The sequence below is a fragment of the Staurois parvus genome, unplaced genomic scaffold (assembly GCF_062004578.1).
Source record: "Staurois parvus isolate SC_StPar_1 unplaced genomic scaffold, SC_StPar_1.0 ptg000188l, whole genome shotgun sequence".
Taxonomy (NCBI): domain Eukaryota; kingdom Metazoa; phylum Chordata; class Amphibia; order Anura; family Ranidae; genus Staurois; species Staurois parvus.
In genome coordinates, this window is record NW_028317984.1 from 1,283,587 (window position 1) to 1,304,792 (window position 21,206).

Genomic DNA, 21,206 nt, shown 5'->3' on the forward strand with positions numbered 1-21,206 from the left:
ATGTGGTAAAAGGCCAATCACAGCGGCCTTTTACCACGTGATCAGCGGTGTCCAATGACACGCTGATCAGAGGGAAATGCAAGTGCCGGTTCTCGGCTGCACTTTCCTCACGCTGTCAGATCGTGAGGAAAGTACTGCCGAGAACCGGCAGTTGTCAGAGCGGGGATCGGCACCGATCATCAGGGCACTGATGGTCAGTGCCCTGATGATCGGTGCCCAGCAGTGCCACCCGCAAGTTCCGCCCACCTGTGCCCAGCAGTGCGCCCACTAGCTCCGCCCACCTGTGCCCAGCAGATCACCCACCTGTGCCCAGCAGTGCACCCACCTGTGCCCAGCAGTGCACCCACCTGTGCCACTCTGCAGTGTCACACACCTGTGCCCAGAAGTGCCACCTACTTGTGCCCAAAAGTGCCACCCACCTGTGCCCACCCACCTGTGCCCACCAGTGCCACCCACCTGTGCCCACCCACCAGTGCTGTCCACCAGTGCCACCCACCAGTGCAGCCCAGCAGTGCTGCCAGTCAGTGCCACCAGTCAGTGCCCAGCGGTTGTGCCAGTCAGTGCCCAGCAGTGATGCCAGTCAGTGCCGTCTATCAGTACCCATCATCAGTGTCACCTATCAGTGCCGCCTATCAGTGCTGCATATTAGTGCCGCCTATCCGTGACACCTCATTAGTGCTGTCTATCAGTGCCGCCTATCCGTGCCACCTCATTAGTACTGCCTATCAGTGCCCTTTAGTGCTGCCTATCAGTGCCCATCAGTGCCGCCTATCAGTGCCCATCAGTGCTGCCTCATCAACGCACATCAGTGAAGGAGAAAAATTACCTGTTTGAAAAATTTTATAACAGAAACAAAGAAACTTTTTTTTTTTTCAAATTTTTTTCACTTTTTCTATTTATAGCGCAAAAAGTAAAGCGCCCAGTGGTGATTAAATACCACCAAAAGAAAGCTCTATTTGTAAGAAAAAAATGATCAAAATTTCATATGGGTACAATGTTGCATGACCGCGCAATTGTCAATCAAAGTGCGGCAGCGCTGAAAGCTGAAAATTGGCCTGGTAAATAAGGGGGTATAAGTGCCTGGTAGGCAAGTGGTTAAACAAAGTCCAATCCATTGAATGTTCTTCTGTGAGCCCTCCTTGAGATAATGACCATCGTGTGCGGCTGTCACAGAACTCCAGTGCAAAACATCCTCTACCATAAATCTGCTCACCTCCAGCAGTGTGACCTCACATTTCACAATGTTTTGGTCTAACTGCACTTTTGGTCCCAAATATATAGACTCTGTAGATTAACTTGCTGAATAATGTCTCCCAGGATGCCCTCTCCAGATAACCGCCTTACTGTCAGCTGAATTCCTCATAAACAAAAGCTAAACATAGTGCTTTATCCTTTAAAAACTTTTATTGCACAAAAAACATAAGAAATGCACTCACATTCAGTAGGTGCATAACCGCACCAGGTATGATGAACATCCAGTAATGTACTAATTATGCACAAGATGGCAGTATCATCCCCAGCAGCATAGACCCAACAAGGCTCCAAAATGTCACTCCTCAATGTGTAAAGCAAGGCAAAGCACAGGCCCTATGTGTATATGCAATTGCCTCCAGATATGACAATCCTGGAGCAGTGTGTGGATTACTATTACTGCTGTTTCGATGAATGGTAATGTCGTGATGCCATTTGCACACTCCTCTCCGACGCGTTTCATCACCAGTCATGTGAATTTATCAAGGAGATTGTCATATCTGGAGGCAATTGCATATATACATAGGGCCATCTTGTGCATAATAATAATAATTATTATTTGTTTGTTTTTCTGTATATTTCACTGGTCTGTGTTTTTGGTTTTTAGTTTTTCTGTAGGAATTTTGTATTTTTGTGTATGCAGCGCAGCATTTTTTCACTTATATTATTTTATCATTTAGCCCACTAAGACATGGGTTGTGTGCACTAGCAGCTACAGCATTTATATTTCACTTATCAAACGTATTTATTTATATTTTTGTATTCACCATAGTAAGCACTTGTATTTATAGTTTTGTCAGGTGCCAGCTCCCACTTCCACTGGAAACGCCACTGGAAGTTCCCCCCCCCCCCCACGAACCTTCTGGGTTCCAGGTCCCAGGGGGCTGTAGGACCATTCATGTAGCACAGCATTCCTCACAGGATATCATGTGTACTCTCCAGCGCCTCAGAAAATGCACAGCCAAAAGGGAAGCCAAGGGAACCAGGACAGCAACAACCAAAGGAAATGCTTCAGGGGTGCAGTCCTCCTCAGACAGGGAGATCAGCCACTAGATAGAGAATAGACAGGTGGCGCACACACCTAGTGCATTATCCAAGGTTTGTTGAAAGGTATGAAAGGTAAAAACATACTCACAGATGAAGCATGTGTCTAAAAAGCATTTGCATAATGACGATGGCCACAACAGCAAGTAAGGTGTTCCAACTGTCAGTGCGGTCAAATGGCTGATGCGTTTCGGGGACCAGTCCCTTTCCTCAGAGCTACTGACCAGCCTCTGGTGCAGATGTGTATGGATGTGGATGGATGATGGGAGCCTTGCTGGTGATGCGGAAAGGGACTCATTCCCGTAACGCATCAGACATTTGACCACACTGACAGTTGAAACACCTTGCTTGCCGTTGTGGCCATCGTCATTATGCAAATGCTTTTTAGATACATGATTCATCTGTGAGTATGTTTTTACCTTTCATACCTTTCAATAAACTTTGGATAATGCACTAGGTGTGTGCGCCACCTGTCTATTCTCTCACAGCATTCCTCACGCATGCGCAACCGGTTGTAAAGCCACAAGGAGTCACAGTTAGCTTCCCACAGTAAACATGTTAGCACCTGGGACCCAAAGACTGGCAAAGAACCAGCACAGGTGAGGACAACGCTGGAACCTTGGACAAATAAGTATCTGTGTATTAAAAGTCATCAGCTACAGTATTTGTACCTGCTTATTTTTTTTTCCCAACAATTACTGAAGAACTGCTTTACCTTTATGAGGTACATTATCGAATGCCTTAACAGAGCCCTTAGTATCAGTTTATGGCATCATTTAAATAATATTTACAAATATCTTGTGATAATATACAATGTTATGTAACCAGCTGCAAACTTTGGGCATATTACACATGCCAAAAAAACTTCCATCCAAATATTTTGGGCACGTGTAGTATGTCTTGTTTCTCTTGCGTAGTTCCATGGCTGTATTTACCAGCAAATCCCAGGTTCTAAAATACAAGAGCAGATCTTGCTGCTTCTGTGTAAATTAATATACACTAGCAGAATATTGTCACTGCTGACTATTTTATTCTTGCTACATTGTAACTAACTTGGTTGATTCATAGCAGATCAAAAGGTATGAGGTTTGGTCTGCAAGTTAAAATATAAATAAATTGTGTTCCTATTCAGCCCTTATTAGCCTATGTTAACACTAATTAGGCCACCTTCCTCCCCTTAGTTATTTTGTTGGTGATTTTGTTTTGTATTTTTTTACCCTTTATTATTTGAACTTTTTTCATTTGTTTTGTCTAATTATTTTATTTTTTATTTTATTTAGTGACACATTAAAAAAAAACACACACTTAAGAAGAAAAGTATTTCATTTAGAAACAACTTCACCATGCTTTGTAATAGAAACAGAATTTCAGTGTCATTATAGATATGACAAAATATAAATAAATAATATGGGCCCATAGCTCAAATGTAAGAATTGCCTTTGTCCTTATGGTCCAGGAGCTGAACTTATTATTATTACATGTCATATTGAAAGATAGTTTTCTTTCTGCCACTGTGCTGTGAAAGCAAAGCATGTATTAAATATGTAAGAACTATACTACTGAGTTAGTAGTGAGTAGCTAGCAAAACCAATTTAGTTAGTAGCCTGTTATCACACTAAGGAAACAAACGTTTCTGTTAATGTACTCTTCTCTATACTAAAACATGCTTTTATTTTGTTATGAATTTGCATTAAAAGAAAATGCCAATAGCCAACCTAAGCACAGATATTAAATTAAAATATTATATACAGTGGGGATCGAAAGTTTGGGCACCCCAGCTAAAAATTTGTATTAATGTGCATAAAGAAGCCAAGGAAAGATGGAAAAATCTCCAAAAGGCATCAAATTACAGATTAGACATTCTTATAATATGTCAACAAAAGTTAGATTTTATTTCCATCATTTACACTTTCAAAATAACAGAAAACAAAAAAATGGTGTGTGCAAAAGTTTGGGCACCCTGCAGAGTTAATATCTTGTATTGCCCCCTTTGGCAAGTATCACAGCTTGTAAACGCTTTTTGTAGCCAGCCAAGAGTCTTTCAATTCTTGTTTGAGGTATTTCTGCCCATTCTTCCTTACAAAAGTCTTCCAGTTCTTTGAGCTTTCTGGGCTGTCTGTCACGCACTGCTCTTTTAAGGTCTATCCATAGATTTTCAATTATGTTGAGGTCAGGAGATTGTGAAGTCCATGGCAAAACCTTCAGTTTACGCCTCTTGATGTAATCCCCCATGGATTTCGAGGTGAGTTTAGGATCATTATCCATTTGTAGAAGCCATCCTCTCTTTAACTTCAGCTTTTTCACAGATGGCATCAAGTTACCATCCAAAATTTGCTGAAATTTTATTGAATCCATTTTTCCTTCTACTCGTGAGATGTTCCCTGTGCCACTGGCTGCAACACAACCCCAAAGCATGATTGATCCAACCCCATGCTTAACAGTTTGACAGAGGTTCTTTTCATTAAATTCTGTGCCCCTTCTTCTCCAAACGTACCTTTGCTCATTCCGGCCAAAAAGTTCAATTTTAACCTCATCGGTCCACAGAACTTGTTTCCAAAATGCATCAGGCTTGTCTATATGTTCATTTGCAAAGTTCAAACGATGATTTTTGTGGTGAGGACGTAGAAGAGGTTTTCTTCTGATGACTCTTCCATGAAGACCATATTTGTACAAGTATCTCTTTATAGTGGAATAGTGTACCACAACTCCAGTGTCTGCCAGATCTTTCTGGAGGGATCGTGCAGTCAAACGTGGGTTTTGAATTGTTTTTCTCACAATCCTGCGAGCTGTTCTGTCTGATATTTTTCTTGGTCTTCCAGATCTTGCTTTAACTTCCACTGTTCCTGATGACTGCCGTTTCTTAATTACATTCCGAACAGAGGATATTGACATCTGAAAACGCTTTGCTATCTTCTTATAGCCTTCTCCAGCTTTGTGAGCGTCAACTATTTTCAGTTTCAGTTTTCTAGACAACTGCTTCGAAGAACCCATGGTGCTGATTGTTGGGGCAAGGTCAGATGAGTCTGGGCATTTAAAACCTTTGGGATTGACATCACCTGGTCTTCCCAGATGATGATTGAGAACAATCCATGACACTGGCAGGTCTCAGCTTGGCAAAGGAGGCAGTGCATGCTATAAATTCTGCAGGGTGCCCAAACTTTTGCAGACGCCATTTTTTTGTTTTCTGTTATTTTGAAAGTGTAAATGATGGAAATAAAATCTAACTTTTGTTGACATATTATAAGAATGTCTAATCTGTAATTTGATGCCTTTTGGAGATTTTTCCATCTTTCTTTGGCTTCTTTATGCACATTAATACACATTTTTAGCTGGGGTGCCCAAACTTTCGATCCCCACTGTATATCTATATATATAGACTAACAAACAAATAAAACATTGATTCTAACACACATGGGAGTTTTTGCTATGAAAGAGTTTATGTATGCTCTCAGCTATGTTATTGACTTTTTTTAAGATTCTGATAAAAGACTTCTGAGTTAATGCAGAATGACATATCTGCCTGGCTACCTTACTTTCTCTGTTCTGAAATTCCCACAATTATTCTCCATGACATCCCTGTTAATACCAACGCTCCTTCTACTTCTAAACTTCTCAGTCTTACCTCCTTGTCTGACCAGAAGCAGTAATTACATGATTCGGGGGGGGGGGGGGCAGCTGGGCAGAGTGCCAGGCCACCACCAGGTTAGTGGGTTCTCCTGCTCAGCTCTGCAGTCCTTTGTATCACAAAGCCTGCAGGGAGTGCACAGCGAGGCTGCCACAGGGCTTCCCTGGATCTTATTGCTCATCATCGCCTGATCCTGGCACCCCCTCCTCCCCCACTGGGCACAGGGAGACCACATGAGGGCACCCTGAGGAGCCAGTGTGAAATGAGAGCCCCAGGATATGGTCTAGGAGGTTAGCCCGCACCTGCACAGAGTACTGCTGTCTGGACAGTGTGCACCAATAACCACCTGGGACCAGCCTGGAGGTATGACTGCCAGGCTCAGCTCTGAAAATTATCAAGCATAACAGAAAGAGTAGAAGAAGGAAGCCTCCTGTATTGAGCAACACTGATCTACATACAGACTGACAACTCTCAATGTCTTTTTGGTAAACCTGCATTTGTGTTACTGCTGTTCACATCCATCTATAGTCCTGTTCACATTATTGTCTTGTTTATTTTGTTTTTAAGTTTCTTGCCTAAATTATAACTGATCTTAATCTTCACAACCCTGTCCTCTTGCAGTTTGATTATGGTGTGAAAAGGCTGCTCTGCTAGCTGTGTGCCTTAAATTAACTTCTGATTGATTCATTGGCAAACTCCACAATTCTCAATTCTATCCTCCCCTTAACACTGCACTCATCATCTCTTCCTAATTCTAATCCCACATGCTAATAAAACCCCCAGGATGGTGAGGCATGTCCCTTCATATAAATCATAATCTCATATTACCACTCTCATCTTTCTGCTTCTCTTAAACTCTGGAGACATATCCCTAAACCCTGGGCATCCTTTATTTAACTGTAACCAATGCACCCATCGCCCTGTACCCTCCGGGAGTAACTGCAACCCACACAATTAAGTCTCTATTCCTCTTCTTCCTAAAACCAGTCTACCCTTCTCCTGTGCCTTCTGGCATGCTCGCTTTGTCTGCAACAAACTCACCTCTGTTCATGACCTCTTTGTCACTAACTTCTTTAATCTACTTGCTGTCACCGAAACCTGGCTTCATGAATCTGACACTGTTTCTCCTGCTTCCCTCTCCCACAGTGGTCTTCTCTGGACTCACTCCCCCAGACCCAGTGGATGCAAGGGAGATGGAATGGGAAGCCTCCTATCCCCACAGACCACCATTCAGGTTCTTCACTCTCTTCCCTCTCATCGTTTGAAGCTCACTGTGTATGTCTATTTTCTCTAATTTCTTTAAGAATTGCTATCATCTACCAACCCCCTGGACTGTTATCAACCTCCTTTGATGACTTCTCTGCCTGGCTACCCTACTTTCTCTCTTATTAAATTCACACAATCATTCTTGGAAACTTCAACATCCCTGTTAATACTAACACACCTGCTACTTCTACACTTCTTGGTCTAACCTCCTCATTAGACCTGAAGCAATGTGTTCATGCTTCTACTCACTCTGAAGGCAACACCCTTGACCTTGTATTCTCCTACCCAGGGGCGGACTGACAACTCATGGGGCCCCTGGGCAATAGGGGATCATGGGGCCCCTGTGTCCTTGCCTAAACTCAAAAAAGCCTGTGAAAAAGGTACCAGGGGCATCTCATGGGGCCCCCTACTGACCCCAGGCCCTCGGGCAGTGCCCGAGTTTCCAAATGGTCAGTCCACCCTTGCTCCTACCTATGCACTCTATCCAACCACTCCAGCAATCCTTTTCCGCTCTCTGATCACCACCTTATTAGTTTCGCTCTCTCCCTGTCTGCCACCACCTTTCCCTCCAACTGCCTAACAATTACCCGTAGAGACCTTCGCCACTTTAACCCTTCACTTCTCCACTCTGCTACTGATCACCTCTTTGACAATATCTTACCCCCTGTCCTGCTCCAATCTAGCCACTTTTGTCTAAAATAGATCCCTGTGTCTGCCCTGGACAAGCTCACCCCTCTCATTACACACAGAATCAGGCACGACTCTCACAACCCTGGCAAACAGATGATACCAGAAGTCTAAAAAATGCAGCAGCGCTCTTGAGCATCTGTGGCGTAAGACTAAGTCTCACAAAGACTTCAACCATTATAAAACTGTCCTCCAAAAATACAACTCTTGCCCGCACACTGACAAGCAGACCTATTTTATCACTCTCATTAACACCTTCTCATCCAGTCCCCATCAACTCTTCTCTACCTTTAACTCTCTTCTTTGTACTCCACTCCCTCCACTCACTAACTCACTCACTTCCCAGGAGATCTCCAATCACTTCAAAAATAAGATTTATACAATTCGTAATGAAATCTCCACTCTACAGATAACTCCCCCACTTAACACCCATGTCCACAGGTATACTCAACACTACCCTTATTGAACCCGGCTACTACAGACAAGGTTGCTAAACTTCTTTCTAATGCCCACCTAACCACCTGTCCCCTGGACCCTATTCCCTCTCAAATACTGTGGTCACCCTCTGGCTCTATTCTACACTCTCTAACTCACATCTTCAATCTCTCCCTCTCTTCTGGTACCTTCCTCAACACTCTAAAACATGCACTAGTCACCCCTATATTTAAAAGGACTTCCTTGGATTCCACCATACTTAACAACCTATGCCTCACCTCCTTGCTCCCCTTTTCTGCCAAACTCCTTGAACACCTGGTCTATAATCAACTGAGCAACCACCTCATCAAAAATAACCTTCTTGATCCCCTTCAGTCTGGATTTTGCCCCCAACACTCCACAGAACCTGCTCTCCTAAAACTCACAAATAATTTACTAATAAAAAAACCAATGGACACTATTCTGTACTTCTACTTCTGGACCTCTCAGCTGCCCTTGATAGGGTTGAACACCCCCTACTCCTCAAAAAACTTTACTCCCTTGGTATCCCTGACTGTGCTCTTCTTTGGTTCTCATCCTACCTATCCCACTGCACCTTCAGTGTTGCTTACAATTCTACTTCCTCCTCTGCTCTTCCTTTTTCCGTTGGGGTCCCCCAAAGTTCTGTTCTTGGACCTCTCCTATTTTCAATCTGCACCTCTTCCCTTGGTCATCTGATAGCCTCCAAAGGCTTTCAATATCATTTCTACACTGATGACACACAAATCTACCTCACTACCCCTCAGCTCACAACAACAGTCTCCCCATCTATCGCTAACTTTCTGACTGACATATCAGCCTGAATATCACACCACTTCCTCAAACTCAGTCTATCCAAAACCAAGCTCATAATATTTCCTCCCCCACATACCCCTTCCCCTGACTTCTCTGTCATGATCAATGGCACAACCATCATCCCATCCCTGCATGCCAGGTTGCTAGGTGTAATCCTGGACTTTAACTCTTATTTCAGAACCACATCCAATTACTTTCCAAAGCTTGCCGTCTCAACATCCACAACATCTCCAAAATACGCCCAATGACACCACAAAGCTCCTATTTCACTCCCAGGTTATCTCTCGCCTCGACTTCTGAAATTCCCTCCTCATTGGCTTACCTTTACATTGGCTATCCCCCCTTCAGTCAAGCCCAGAATGGCCATAGGGCACATCAGTATTTGCCCAGTGGGCCGGGGCTGCCTGGATAGGAGAGGAGGCCGGGCGGCACATTGAGGACCGTGCATTTCTCGGTTCCTTTATGTGCCGCCCAGCTGCCTCTCCTATCAATCTCCTGCATGCCCTGGGCACCTTTGTATGCGTCCCCTGCAGCTGCCCCCCCCTCATCTCCTGTAGTGCTGCGGGATCTGTCAGTATAGACTGTGCCCAGTGCTGACAGTCCGCCCCGCCTCCTCTCCAGGGGCGTATTTGCCGGGAGGCAAACTAGGCAGTTGCCTAGGGCGGCACTTTTCAGGGGGACACCTCCGTGGGAAAGGGACAGGGGCAGGGCCGCCGTGGCTGAGGGACCGGTGTAGCGGCAAGATCTGTCCCCCTAACGTATCTGCGCATGTCACCAGTTGCAAAGGAGAGCGGAGTGATAGGCGGATCCCCGGTGTGCGCTCGGAGCGCTGGAGAGGCGGGGCCCGCTGTCAGTGTGCCGGGCCCGGGATGTGCAGGAAGGCCAGAAGGAGGAAGCAGAAGAGGACGAGGTCAGGGGGGCGGATCCCGCCCACTCTTTTGCAGCCGCTGCCACCGGAGAACCTGTGGGGAAAAGGGACACCATCTGGAGGAGCCCCTGCTGGACAGGTAAGTGCTTGGAGGACTGGTGCACCCCCACTCCTGTCACACTGTCCCCTGATACACTGCCCCCCCACCTGTTCCACTTCCCCCTCCTGTCCCCCACATTGTCCCTCTACCACCCATCTGTCCCCACTGCCCCCCACCTGTCCCTCTGTGCTCCTTCTGTCCATCTGCCCCTCACCTGTCCCTCTGCGCTCCTCCTGTCCATCTGCCCCTCATCTGTCCCTCTGCGCCGCACCTGACCCTCTGCGCTCCTCCTGTCCATCTGCCCCCACCTGTCCCTCTGCGCTCCTCCTGTCCATCTGCCCCTCACCTGTCCCACTTCGCTCCTCCTGTCCATCTGCCCCTTACCTGTCCCACTGCGCTCCTCCTGTCCATCTGCCCCTCACCTGCCCCTCTGCGCTCCTCCTGTCCCACTGCCCCTCACCTGTCCCACTGCCCCTCACCTGTCCCACTGCCCCTCACTTGTCCCACTGCCCCTCACCTGCTCCTCTGCGCTCCTCCTGTCCCACTGCCCCTCACCTGTCCCTCTGCGCTCCTCCTGTCCCACTGCCCCTCACCTGTCCCACTGCGCTCCTCTTGTCCCACTGCCCCTCACCTGTCCCACTGCGCTCCTCCTGTCCCGCTGCCCCGATCCTGTCCCACTGCCCCGATCCTGTCCCATGCCCCCCATCATGCTGCACCCCATCTGTCCCTCTACGCTCCTCCTGTCCCACTGCCCCTTACCTGTCCCTCTGTGCTCCTCCTGTCCCACTACCCCTCACCTGTCCCTCTGCGCTCCTCATGTCCCACTGCCCCTCACCTGTCCCTCTGCGCTCCTACTGTCCCGCTGCCCCGATCCTGTCCCACTGCGCTTCGCCTGTCCCACTGCCCCTCACCTGTCCCTTTGCGCTCCTCATGTCCCACTGCCCTGGTCCTGTCCCTTTGCACTCCTTCCTGTCCCGCTGCCTCGATCCTGTCCCATGACCCCTGTCACGCTGCCCCCCACCTGTCCCTCTACGTTCCTCCTGTCCCACTTCCCCTCACCTATCCTTCTGCGCTTCTCCTGTCCCACTGCGCTCCTCATGTCCCATTGCCCCTCACCTGTCCCTTTACGCTCATGTCCCACTGCCCCTCACCTGTCCCTTTACGCTCATGTCCCACTGCCCCTCACCTGTCCCTTTGCGCTCATGTCCCACTGCCCTGATCCTGTCCCGCTGCCCGGTTTTGTCCCATGCCCCCCGTCACACTGCCCCCTACCTGTCCCTCTGAGCTCCTCCTGTCCCACTGCCCCTCACCTGTCCCTCTGCAGTGCCCCCCCCCTTTCCCCATGGAAGGGACACTACCGTGGGAAAGGGACAGGGGCTGCTGTGTCTTACCTGACTTCGTGTCCCACGTCGATCCGGTCCACAAGGCGCTGCTGGAGGAGGGGTGCAGAGGGTGTCCGTCCGGTGTCTTCATCTTCTTGGATCTTGATCGCGATGTAGGCGGGATGACAAGCCATCCCTCTAATCTGGCCACACCCCTGGGATCACTGGGCAGCCTATGGCAGCCTGTCCCTCCCTCTGCAAGCTTCACCTCCTTGCTGGTGATTAGCCGCCAGATCTGTAGCTCAGAAAAGGCACACAGGCGGCCAATCACAGGCGAGGAAGCGGAGCTTGGAGAGGAGGAGCTGAGCGGCAGCGCGAAGATTGAAGATCGAGTGAGGGAGCAGCTGGAGCCGGTGAAGAGGAGGAGAGCGGCTGGAGAAGGAAGACAGCTGATGGGTAAGTGTCTGTGTCTGAAGGAGGGAGCACGGGCTGGAGCAGGGGTCAGCACAGCGATGTAAGAATAATTGGTGTCAGTGGGAGTAATAGCGCCCCATCATTAGTGTCAGTGTGCAAGGAATAGTGCCCCTTCATTGGTGTCAGTGTGGGAGGAATAGTGTCCTTTTATTGGTGTCAGTGTGGGAGGAATAGTGCCCCTTCATTGGTGTCACTGACACCAATGAGGGGGCACTTTTCCTCCCACTGACACCAATGATGGGGCACGATTCCTCCCACTGATAACAATGATGGGGCACTATTCCTCCCACTGACACCAATGATGGGGCACGATTCCTCCCACTGTTACCAATGATGGGGCACTATTCCTCCCACTGATACCAATGATTGGGCACTATTCCTCCCACTGATACCAATGATGGGACACTATTCCTCACACACTGACACTAATGATGGGACACCATCATTCGTGTCAGTGGGGGGAATAGTGCCCCATCATTGGTGTCAGTGCAATGAATAGTGCCCCATCATTAATGTCAGTGGGAGGAATAGTGCCCCATCATTGGTGTCAGTGGGAGGAATAGTGCCCCATCATTACTGTCAGTGTGAGGAATAGTGTCCCATCATTAGTGTCAGTGGGAGGAATCGTACCCCATCATTGGTGTCAGTGGGAGGAATAGCACCCCATCGTTGCCAGTGGGTGGAGCTCTATGAGGAAGAGGTGGAGCCTGAAGAGGAAGGGGCGGAGTTTGCAGATAAAAGGGAGGGGTGCCCGATTTTAGTCTTGCCTAGGGCAGCACAAAACCAAAATACACCACTGCTCCTCACCACAGACGGGAGAGGAGACAGAAAGCTGGTTCCGCCCCTCCTGCTGTCCTCTCCTCCTGTGTCCGCCTCGCCCACACTCCCTGGCAGCCTTGTGTCTTCTCTCCCCCCATCTTCTTTCTTTTTCTTTCTTTCTCTCTCTGTCTCCCGTTTCTCTCATTTTTTTCTTTCTCTCTGTCTCCTGTTTCTCTCCTTTCTTTCTCTCTCTCTGTCTCCTGTTTCTCTCCTTTCTCTTTCTTTCTCTCTCTGCCTTCTGTTTCTCTCCTTTCTTTCTCTCTCTCTGTTCCCCGTTTCTCTTATTTTGTTTTATCTATATCTCTCTTTCTTTCTTTCTCTCTCTTTGTCTCCTGTTTCTCTCATTTCTTTCTTTCTTTTCTCTTTCTTTTTCTGTCTCCTGTTTCTCTGCTTTCTCTCTCTCTGTGCCCCATTTCTCTCATTTGTTTTTCTTTATCTCTTTCTTTCTCTCTCTTTGTCTCCGGTTTCTCTCCTTTCTTTCTTTCTCTTTCTTTCTGTCTCCTGTTTCTCTTATTTCTTTCTTTCATTTTCTTTCTCTTCTTTCTGTCTCCTGTTTCTCTCATTTCTTTCTTTCATTTTTTTCTCTCTCTCTTTGTCTCCTGTTTCTCTCATTTCTTTCTTTCTGTACTTCTAACTTTCTTTCTTTCTCTGTCTCCTGTTTGTCTCCTTTTTTTTCTCAATCTTTCTGAAAAGATTCTCTCTCTCTCTCTCTCTCTCTCTCTCTCTCTCTCTCTCGCATGTCCTTCTTTCATTATTTTCTCTCTCTCTCTGTCTCCCATTTTTCTAATTTTCTTTCTGTTTCTTTCTTTCTGTACTTCTCTCTCTCTCTCTCTCTCTCTCTCTCTCCTTTCTTTCGTTTTCTCTCTTTTTGTGCTTCTCTTTCTTTTTCTCTCAGTCTCCTGTTTCTCTCCTTTCTTTCTCTCTGTCTCCTGTTTGTCTCCTGTCTTTCTTTCCTTCCTTCATTCTTTTCCTCCTTCCTTTCTTCTCTCTCTTTCCCTATCTGTCTCTTGTTTTTCTCCCTCCTTCCTTCTTTCCCTCCTTCCTTCTCTCTCTCTCTCTTTCTCCCTCTCTGTCTCCTGTTTCTCTCTTTTCTCTCCCTACTTCCTTCTTTCCCTCCTTTCTTTCTTCCTTTTTCCCCTCTTTCCTTCCTTCTTTCTCCCTTTCTTTCACTTCTTCCTTCTCTCTTTTTCTTCCTCACGGTCTCCTGTTTCTCTCCCTTCCTTCTTTCCCTCCTTCCTTCCTTCTTTCCTTCCCTCCTTCCTTATTTCCCTCCTTTTTTTCTTTCCTTCTTTCCCTCCTTCCTTCTTTCTCTGTCTCTCTCTTTCTCCCTCTCTGTCTTCTGTTTTTCTCCTTCCTTGCTTCTTTCCCACTTTCATTCTTTCCCTCCTTCACAATTTCCCTCTTTCTTTCCCTCCCTCCTCCCTCCTTTCCCTCCTTCTTTCTTTCTCTCCTTCCTTCTCTCTCTCTTTCTCCCTCTCTGTCTCCTGTTTCTCTCCTTTCTCTCCCTCCTTCCTTCCCTCTTTCCTTCCTTCCTTCTTTTCCTCTTTCCTTCCTTCCTCCTTTCCCTCCTTCCCTCTTTCTCTCTCTTTCTTTCACCCTCTCTGTCCCCTGTTTCTCTCTTTTCTCTCCCCCATTCCTTCTTCCCTCCCTCCTTCCTTCTTTCCCTCCCTCCTTCCTCCTTTCCCCCTTTCTTTCCCTCCCTCTTTCTTTCCTTCATTCTCTCTCTTTCTCCCTCTGTCTCCTGTTTCTCTCCTTTCTCTCCCTCCTACCTTCTTTCCCTCTTTCTTTTCTTCCTTCCTTCTTTTCCTTCCTTCCTTCTTTCCCTCTTTCCTTCCTTCTTTCTTTCCCTCTTCCTTTCCCTCCCTCCTTCCCTTTCTCCTTCCTTCTTTCCTGCCTTCCTTCCTTTTTCTCTCTCTCTGTCTCGGTTTCCCTCCTTTCTTTTTCTCTCTTTCTTTCTGTATTTGTCTCTCGTTCTCTCTCTCTCGGTCTCCCTTTTCTCTAATTTTTTTCTTTCTTTCTCTTTCTGTGCTTCTCTCTTTCTTTCTCTCTCTGTCTCCTGTTTCCCTTTCTTTCTTTGTCTCTCTCTCTGTCTCCTGTTTCTCTCCTTTCTTTCTCTCTTACTTACTTTCTGTACTTCTCTCTTTCCTTCTCTCTGTCTTTCTTTCTGCACTTCTCTTTCTTTCTGTCTCTTTCTCAGTCTCCTTTTTGTCTCCTTTCTTTCGTTCTATACTTCTTTCTATTTCTTTCTATCTCCCTCTCAGTCTCCGGTTTCTCTCCCTCATTTCTTCCCTCTTTCCCCCTTTCTTTCTTTCCCTCCTTCCTTCCTTCTTTCTCTTTCTCCCTCTCTGTCTCCTGTTTCTCTCCCTCATTTTCTCTCTCTCTCCCTCCTTCCTTCCTTCTTTCCCTCCTTCTATCCCTTCCTCCTGCCTTCTTTCCCGCCTTCCTTCATTCTTTCCCTCCTTCCCTCTTTCCTTCCTTCCCTCTTTCCCTCCCCCTTTCCTTCTTTCCCTCCCTCCTTCCTTCTTTCCCTCCCTCCTTCCTTCTTTCTTTCCTGCCTCATTTCCCTCCTTCCTTCCCTCTTTCTTTCTTTCCCTCCTTCCTCCTCCTCTTTTTCTTTCTCCCTCTCTGTCTCCCGTTTCTCTCCTTTTTCTCCCTCCTTCCTTCTTTCCCTCCTTCCCTCTTTCCCTCCTTCCTTTCTTTCTTTCTTTCCTTCCTTCTCTTTTTCCCCTCTTTCCTTCCTTCTTTTCCCCTTTCTTTTTCTCCTTCTTTCTTTCTCTTCTTCCTTCCCTCCTTCCTTCTGTCTCTTTCTCCTTCTCTGTCTCCTGTTTCTCTCCCTTTCTTCCTTCTTTCCCTCTTTCCTTCTTTCCCTCCCTCCTTCCCTCTTTCTTTCCCTTCCCCCTTTCCATCCTTTTTTTCTTTCCTTCTTTCCCTACTTCCTTCTTTCTCTGTCTCTCTCATTCTCCCTCTCTGTCTCCTGTTTTCTCCCTCCTTGTTTCTTTCCCTTTCATTCTTTCCCTCCTTCACTCATTCCAGCTTTCCTTCCCTCCTTCCTTCCTTCTTTCCCTCTTTCGTTTCCTCCCTCCTTCCTTCTTTCTTTCCTTCCTCCTTCCCCCATTTCTTTCCCTCCTTTCTTTCTCTCCTTCCTTCTCTCTCTCTTTCTCCCTCTCTGTCTCCTGTTTCTCTCCTTTCTTTCCCTCCTTCCTTCTTTCCCTCTTTCCTTCTTTCCCTCTTTCCGTCCTTCCTTCCTTCTTTCCTTACTTCCTCTTTTCCCTCTTTCCTTCCTTCCTTCTTTCCTTCCTGCCTTCTTTCCCTCTTTCCTTCCTTCTTTCCTTCCCTTCTTTCTCTCTTTCCTTCCTTTCTTTCCCCCTTTCTTTCCCTCCTTTGTTCTCTTTTTTTCTCCCTGTCTCCTGTTTCTCTCCCTCATTCATTCTCTCCCTCATTCCTTCTTTCATTCCCTCCTTCCCTTCCTTCATTCCCTCCTTTGTCCCTTCATTCCCTCCTTCCTCCCTTCTTTCCCTCCTTCCACTTCTTCCTTTCTTTTTCTCCTTCCTTCCTTCCTCTCCTTCCTTTCCTCTCTTTCTCTATTTCCTTATCTCTTTTTTTCTTTCTTTGCTTCTTCTTTCTCTCCTACAAAATGTAAAAAAAAAATAAAATATAAAATTGCGAAAAACAAAAAACCTACTGACGCTAGTGGTGGAACTACCAGGGTCACAAAGGTCATTCTTGCGACCTGGCCCTGGCGTTATGCCATCGGGCTCTGAGGAAAGGGTCCCCAGGCTTTGGGCTGCTCAGTCCAAATTGCCCAGGCCTATTTTTTTGTCCCAGTCCAGGCCTGCCTCCAGTCCATCCTGAATGCTGCTGACAGACTCTTCAACCTTACCAACCGTTCAGTGTCTGTTACCCCTCTCTGCCATTCCCTCTATTGGCTGCCACTCACCCAACTAATTAAATTCAAAATACTAACAACTTACAAAGCCATCCACAACTCTGCCCCCTGCTACATCACTAACCTAGTTTCGAAATACCAACCCAATCACACTCTTCATTCCTCCCAAGACCTCTGCTCTCTAGATGCTTGCCTGCAGGACTTCTCCCGAGCCTCTCCCACCCTATGGAATTCCCTACCCCAATCTGTCCAACGATATAGTTGTCCACTTTTAGGTGATCCCTGGAAATTTTTCTCTTTAGAGAAGCCTATCCTGCCTCCACCTAAAAAATATACTTTTATTTTTTCCATCGGCTCATCCCCCTCACATTGAAAAGTGCTGCACAAACTGTTGGCGCTATATAATAATGATAATAATAACAATAATAATCTACGGTCTGTTTCAGAGTTCGGGGAGGGTAAATTGCACTGGGGGCATTGTGACCTGGAGGGGTGGGGAGGAGCAGGTAAGATTTGGGCCTAGAAGGGGAAGGAATTTGTAAGCCAGGGGTAAGGTAAGGCACAGAGATTCCGAATATATACAGTATATATATATATACACACATACACACACACATATATACACATATATATAAATACACACACACACACACATATTGTGGCAGAGCGTCCCAAAGGAACCCGGAAAGTCTTATACCTTTAGGGATCTCTGACATAAGGTCCAGTGCAGGGTTTACCTCTCTCTCCATGGGCAATTAAATCCACCTGGGACCTGTAGCTAGAGCTCTTGGCCTGGCAAGTCCTGTCTGGAGAGCTGAAAGGTTGGTGGAAACTAATAAGCTGTGTATGTTGTGGCTGACAAGTGGTAAGCTTGATCAGTCTGGTAGTTAGGACCTGCATTACTGTGTAGTGAGAACTGGGACATGGTTAGGTTTTTGTTTGATATTTTCTTGCCCTGTTTACTTTGGTTAAACACTGTACAGCACTTTGTATATAGTTTTGTAAATAGCACTAATAAACACCTTCACTGTATTTGGTATCTGTGTCTGAAAGACTGCTTACCCCAGGAAGCATATATCCCAGCTGCCTATCCCCAGCTCACAATATATACACACATACACACAGTATATTCTGGTGGAAGGGAATCAGGGAGACCACGGGTTAGGGGGCACAAAAAATACTTGCCTTGCCCTGGGGGCTGGCAACCCACAGTATGTCATTGCTTCTACTCTGATGGAAACACCCTATACCATATTTTCTCCTACCTGTGCACTCCGTGCAACCTCTCCAACAAACCCTTTCCTCTCTCTGATCTCTACCTTACTAGTTTCACACTCTCCCCATCTTCTACCTCCTCTCCCTCCAACTGCCTAAAAGGCAAACCTTCATCACCTTAACCCTTCTCTTCGCTATTCTGCTACTGACCACCTCTATGACAAAATTATATCCAGTCCAGCCTAACCTATCCACTTCTGTATACAACAGTTCAATGTCATCTTCCCTGGACACACTCACCCCACCCCCTCACTACATAGAATCAAGCCCTGAACCCTAAAACCCTGGCAAAATGATGACACCAGAAGTTTAAAAAAAAGTAGCCACACTCTTGAGTGCCTGTGGTGTAACAATAAGTCTCAGAAAGATTTAAATAAATATAAATCTGCCCTCTAAAAATACAATGTCAGCCTCCAAAATGTCAAGCAGACCTACACTATTTTATCACTCTCATTAACAACTTCTCATCCAGTCACCAACACAAGCATAAGAGAGAGTAGAAGCTGGGAGAAGGGATGTCCCCCTGTATTGACCAACATTGATCTTTTTCAGTGTTTAGGGAAGGAACATTGCACTGGGGGGCCATATGACCTGGAGAGGGGGGGCAGTTAAGATTTGTGCTGGGGTGGGTTTTTGGGGAGGGAACTGATAAGAGGATTTGTGCTGGGAGGTAATTTGGGAGGGGAGAGGGGTGGTGAATGATTTGTACTAGAAGGAGGGGGATTGGAGGAGAAGGATTTGTGCTAGAAATGGGGAGAGTATTTGCTCTGGGAGGGAGGATTGTGTGCTAGAAGTTGGGATTTGTGCTGGGAGGGGTCTCAACCTTCAACTTTCTACTTTGTCCTCCACTGCCTCCACCCACTAACTCACTCACTGCCCAGGAGTGTGTGTGTGTATATATATATATATATATATATATATATATATATACAGTGTGTGTGTGTATATATATATATATATATATATATATATATATATATATATATACACACATATATACATACATTTTATTTTTTTTAATGAAAGCAGGGACCCTAGACAATACAATGGTATAGTTGCTATTTTTGATGAACATGACACAATAATTTATCAAACATGTATTTTTGATTAAAAAATACATTATACTTCATTTTAGTGCACATAAACCCAATATAACACCAACTTATGGTAAAGTATAAAATATATGGGGTAGGGGTGGCTTTAAAGTTTTGTCCCTTAAATCAGTTCAGCTCTTTGCATGTACATGTACATTGTAAGTGCATCCAAATAGTGAAGAGTTAAGCACAAGTTGATGGCTGCAATAGCCATCAAACTGTGCTTGTTTTTTCACCAGCTGTAAAGTGAAAGTATTCCGGGGGCTGTAAAGTTGCAGATCATTTTCATAGTGTGGGCAGTGAGGTTCCCCCTTCTGGGACTTTCCCCTTACCCTGCATGGTTCCCGGCTCTCCCAAGCACTAGACCACATCAATGGGCTTCATCATGGCATGTGAGAGGAGACCAAAGAATATCCATTCTTTGATCTCCTCTGCCAGGAATGAAACTGGAAGCAATGATTATTTCCAGTTTCGGAGCCATCATTCTCTGGCTGAAACATCCAGAAAAACAGGTAACCAAGCAGATCTCTTCTCAGTCACATGCTTTAGAGGGCAGGGGAGACATTGGGGTCTATTAGATCTTCCATGTCTCCATAAAGAGTACCTGGCACCTGCTCAGTGCTTTCACATAGGGGTTTGTTAACCCCTTGTGATAGCAATAAAGATAAAGTGGAGGTAAGACTGCAAGAAGGTAAAAACACCTTCTGTGTGTAGCAGTGCCCCCAGCCCCCTCAATATCCACCTGAGCCCCATCGCGATCCAGTGATGTGAATGACAACATCGGCTGTCCCGGGTCTCTGCCTCCTCATTGGCTGAGACAGCAAGCAGGAGCTATTGGCTCCCGCTGCTGTCAATCACAGCCAGTCAGGCAATGAGAAGAGATAGGGGCAGGGCCAAGCCATGGATTCATGTGTGAATGGACACAAACAACAGTAGGTGCCCCCATAGCAAGTTGCTTGCTGTGGGGCACCCAACAGAAGGGAGAATCTGCGGGGGACCCAAGAAGAGGAGGATCCAGGCTGATCTGTGCAAAGCTACTGCACACAGTAGGTAAATATAACATGTTTGTTATCCCCCCCCCCCAAAAAAAAAAAAGTTAACCTTTAGAATCACTTTGAATTAAAAAAAAACATTAAAAGATTAAAAACAGAATTCTAATAAAATGTATTAAAAACCCCCTCAAAAAAATGTAATTGTAATACCCATTGCTCCACACACCCACAAAAGCAACTGCAGCCCAAGCTGCACACATGTATGTAACCTGCGATCACACTACATATGTCAGATATTGTTGTGAACTTCAGAGTGAGAGAAACAATTCTGGTGCCAAAACTTACAGTTAACGCTAAGTGAGTGAGTTGTAAAGGCTTTTAAAGCATTGCCTACTGAGATTTTTGAGTGTCTTTTAGGGTTTTTTTTTTTCATAATATCAGAAGCGCATGCAATTTAAAACTTGGCTTGTTTGGTATCTATCTATTCAATGCAATCCCATCTTTTACAAAAAAAATTAGGTATTATATTGTATTTGAGTGCACTAAAAATTCATATCATATTATTTATTGAAAATATGTGTTTGATAAACAGTGGTGCAAATATTGTTCAACATAAACAATTGCAACTACTGCTTTTTTTTTTTATTCTACAGGGTCTCTGCTTTCAGAAAAATATATAATATTCTGAGGGTTTTAAGTAATTCTATGGAAAAAAATGCAGATTTTTAAATGTGTGCAAAAGATGAAATATTTGCTCCAGTGCCAAAGTTGCATTTATTGCATTCACATAGGGGACGAATAACTTCCTTGTGATAGCATAAAGGCTGTGAAACGTTCTCTTTATGGAGACATCTTGGTGCATTAGATAACTTTTGAATGTAAAAATATCTTTGAATGGAGGATGGGCAGATGAATGAAAGGTTTACTTGCTCCATTCATAAATCATCCTTCATTTAATCACAAACTGCTCTGTGAGCTGAAAATCTGACACCTTCAGGTTTTAATCAAAATGCCAAACAACAAACAAGCCATAAGAACCAAATGAAACCTTTACTACTATGCGCTTTGTTGCGTTTTGAAAAAAAGATAAATACTGTATCCGTTTTTCTGTGCATTTTCACGCCCTGTGAGGCACCTAGAAATCTATAGTAAGGCATGAAAACACATATATAGCAAAACCTAACTAATGCTAAACCTGCTCTCAGTCACATTCTAAGCCTAATCTATCTAGCTC

General features: G+C 45.6%; 1 protein-coding gene across 2 annotated transcripts in view; it reads left to right on the forward strand.

Annotated features, from left to right (window-relative positions):
- The first annotated feature begins 9,987 nt into the window (after positions 1–9,987).
- LOC149462016 (protein phosphatase 1 regulatory subunit 12B-like) overlaps positions 9,988–21,206 on the forward strand; it is a 211,580-nt gene continuing 200,361 nt past the window's right edge. The window contains exon 1 of one of the 2 annotated variants that reach the window (XM_089677575.1): positions 9,988–10,149. In XM_089677575.1, the coding sequence (XP_089533701.1) occupies positions 10,012–10,149 (138 nt within the window). In that variant the 5' untranslated portion in view covers positions 9,988–10,011. The remainder of the gene's footprint in view (positions 10,150–21,206) is intronic. The other variant, XM_089677579.1, reaches the window with a different exon arrangement.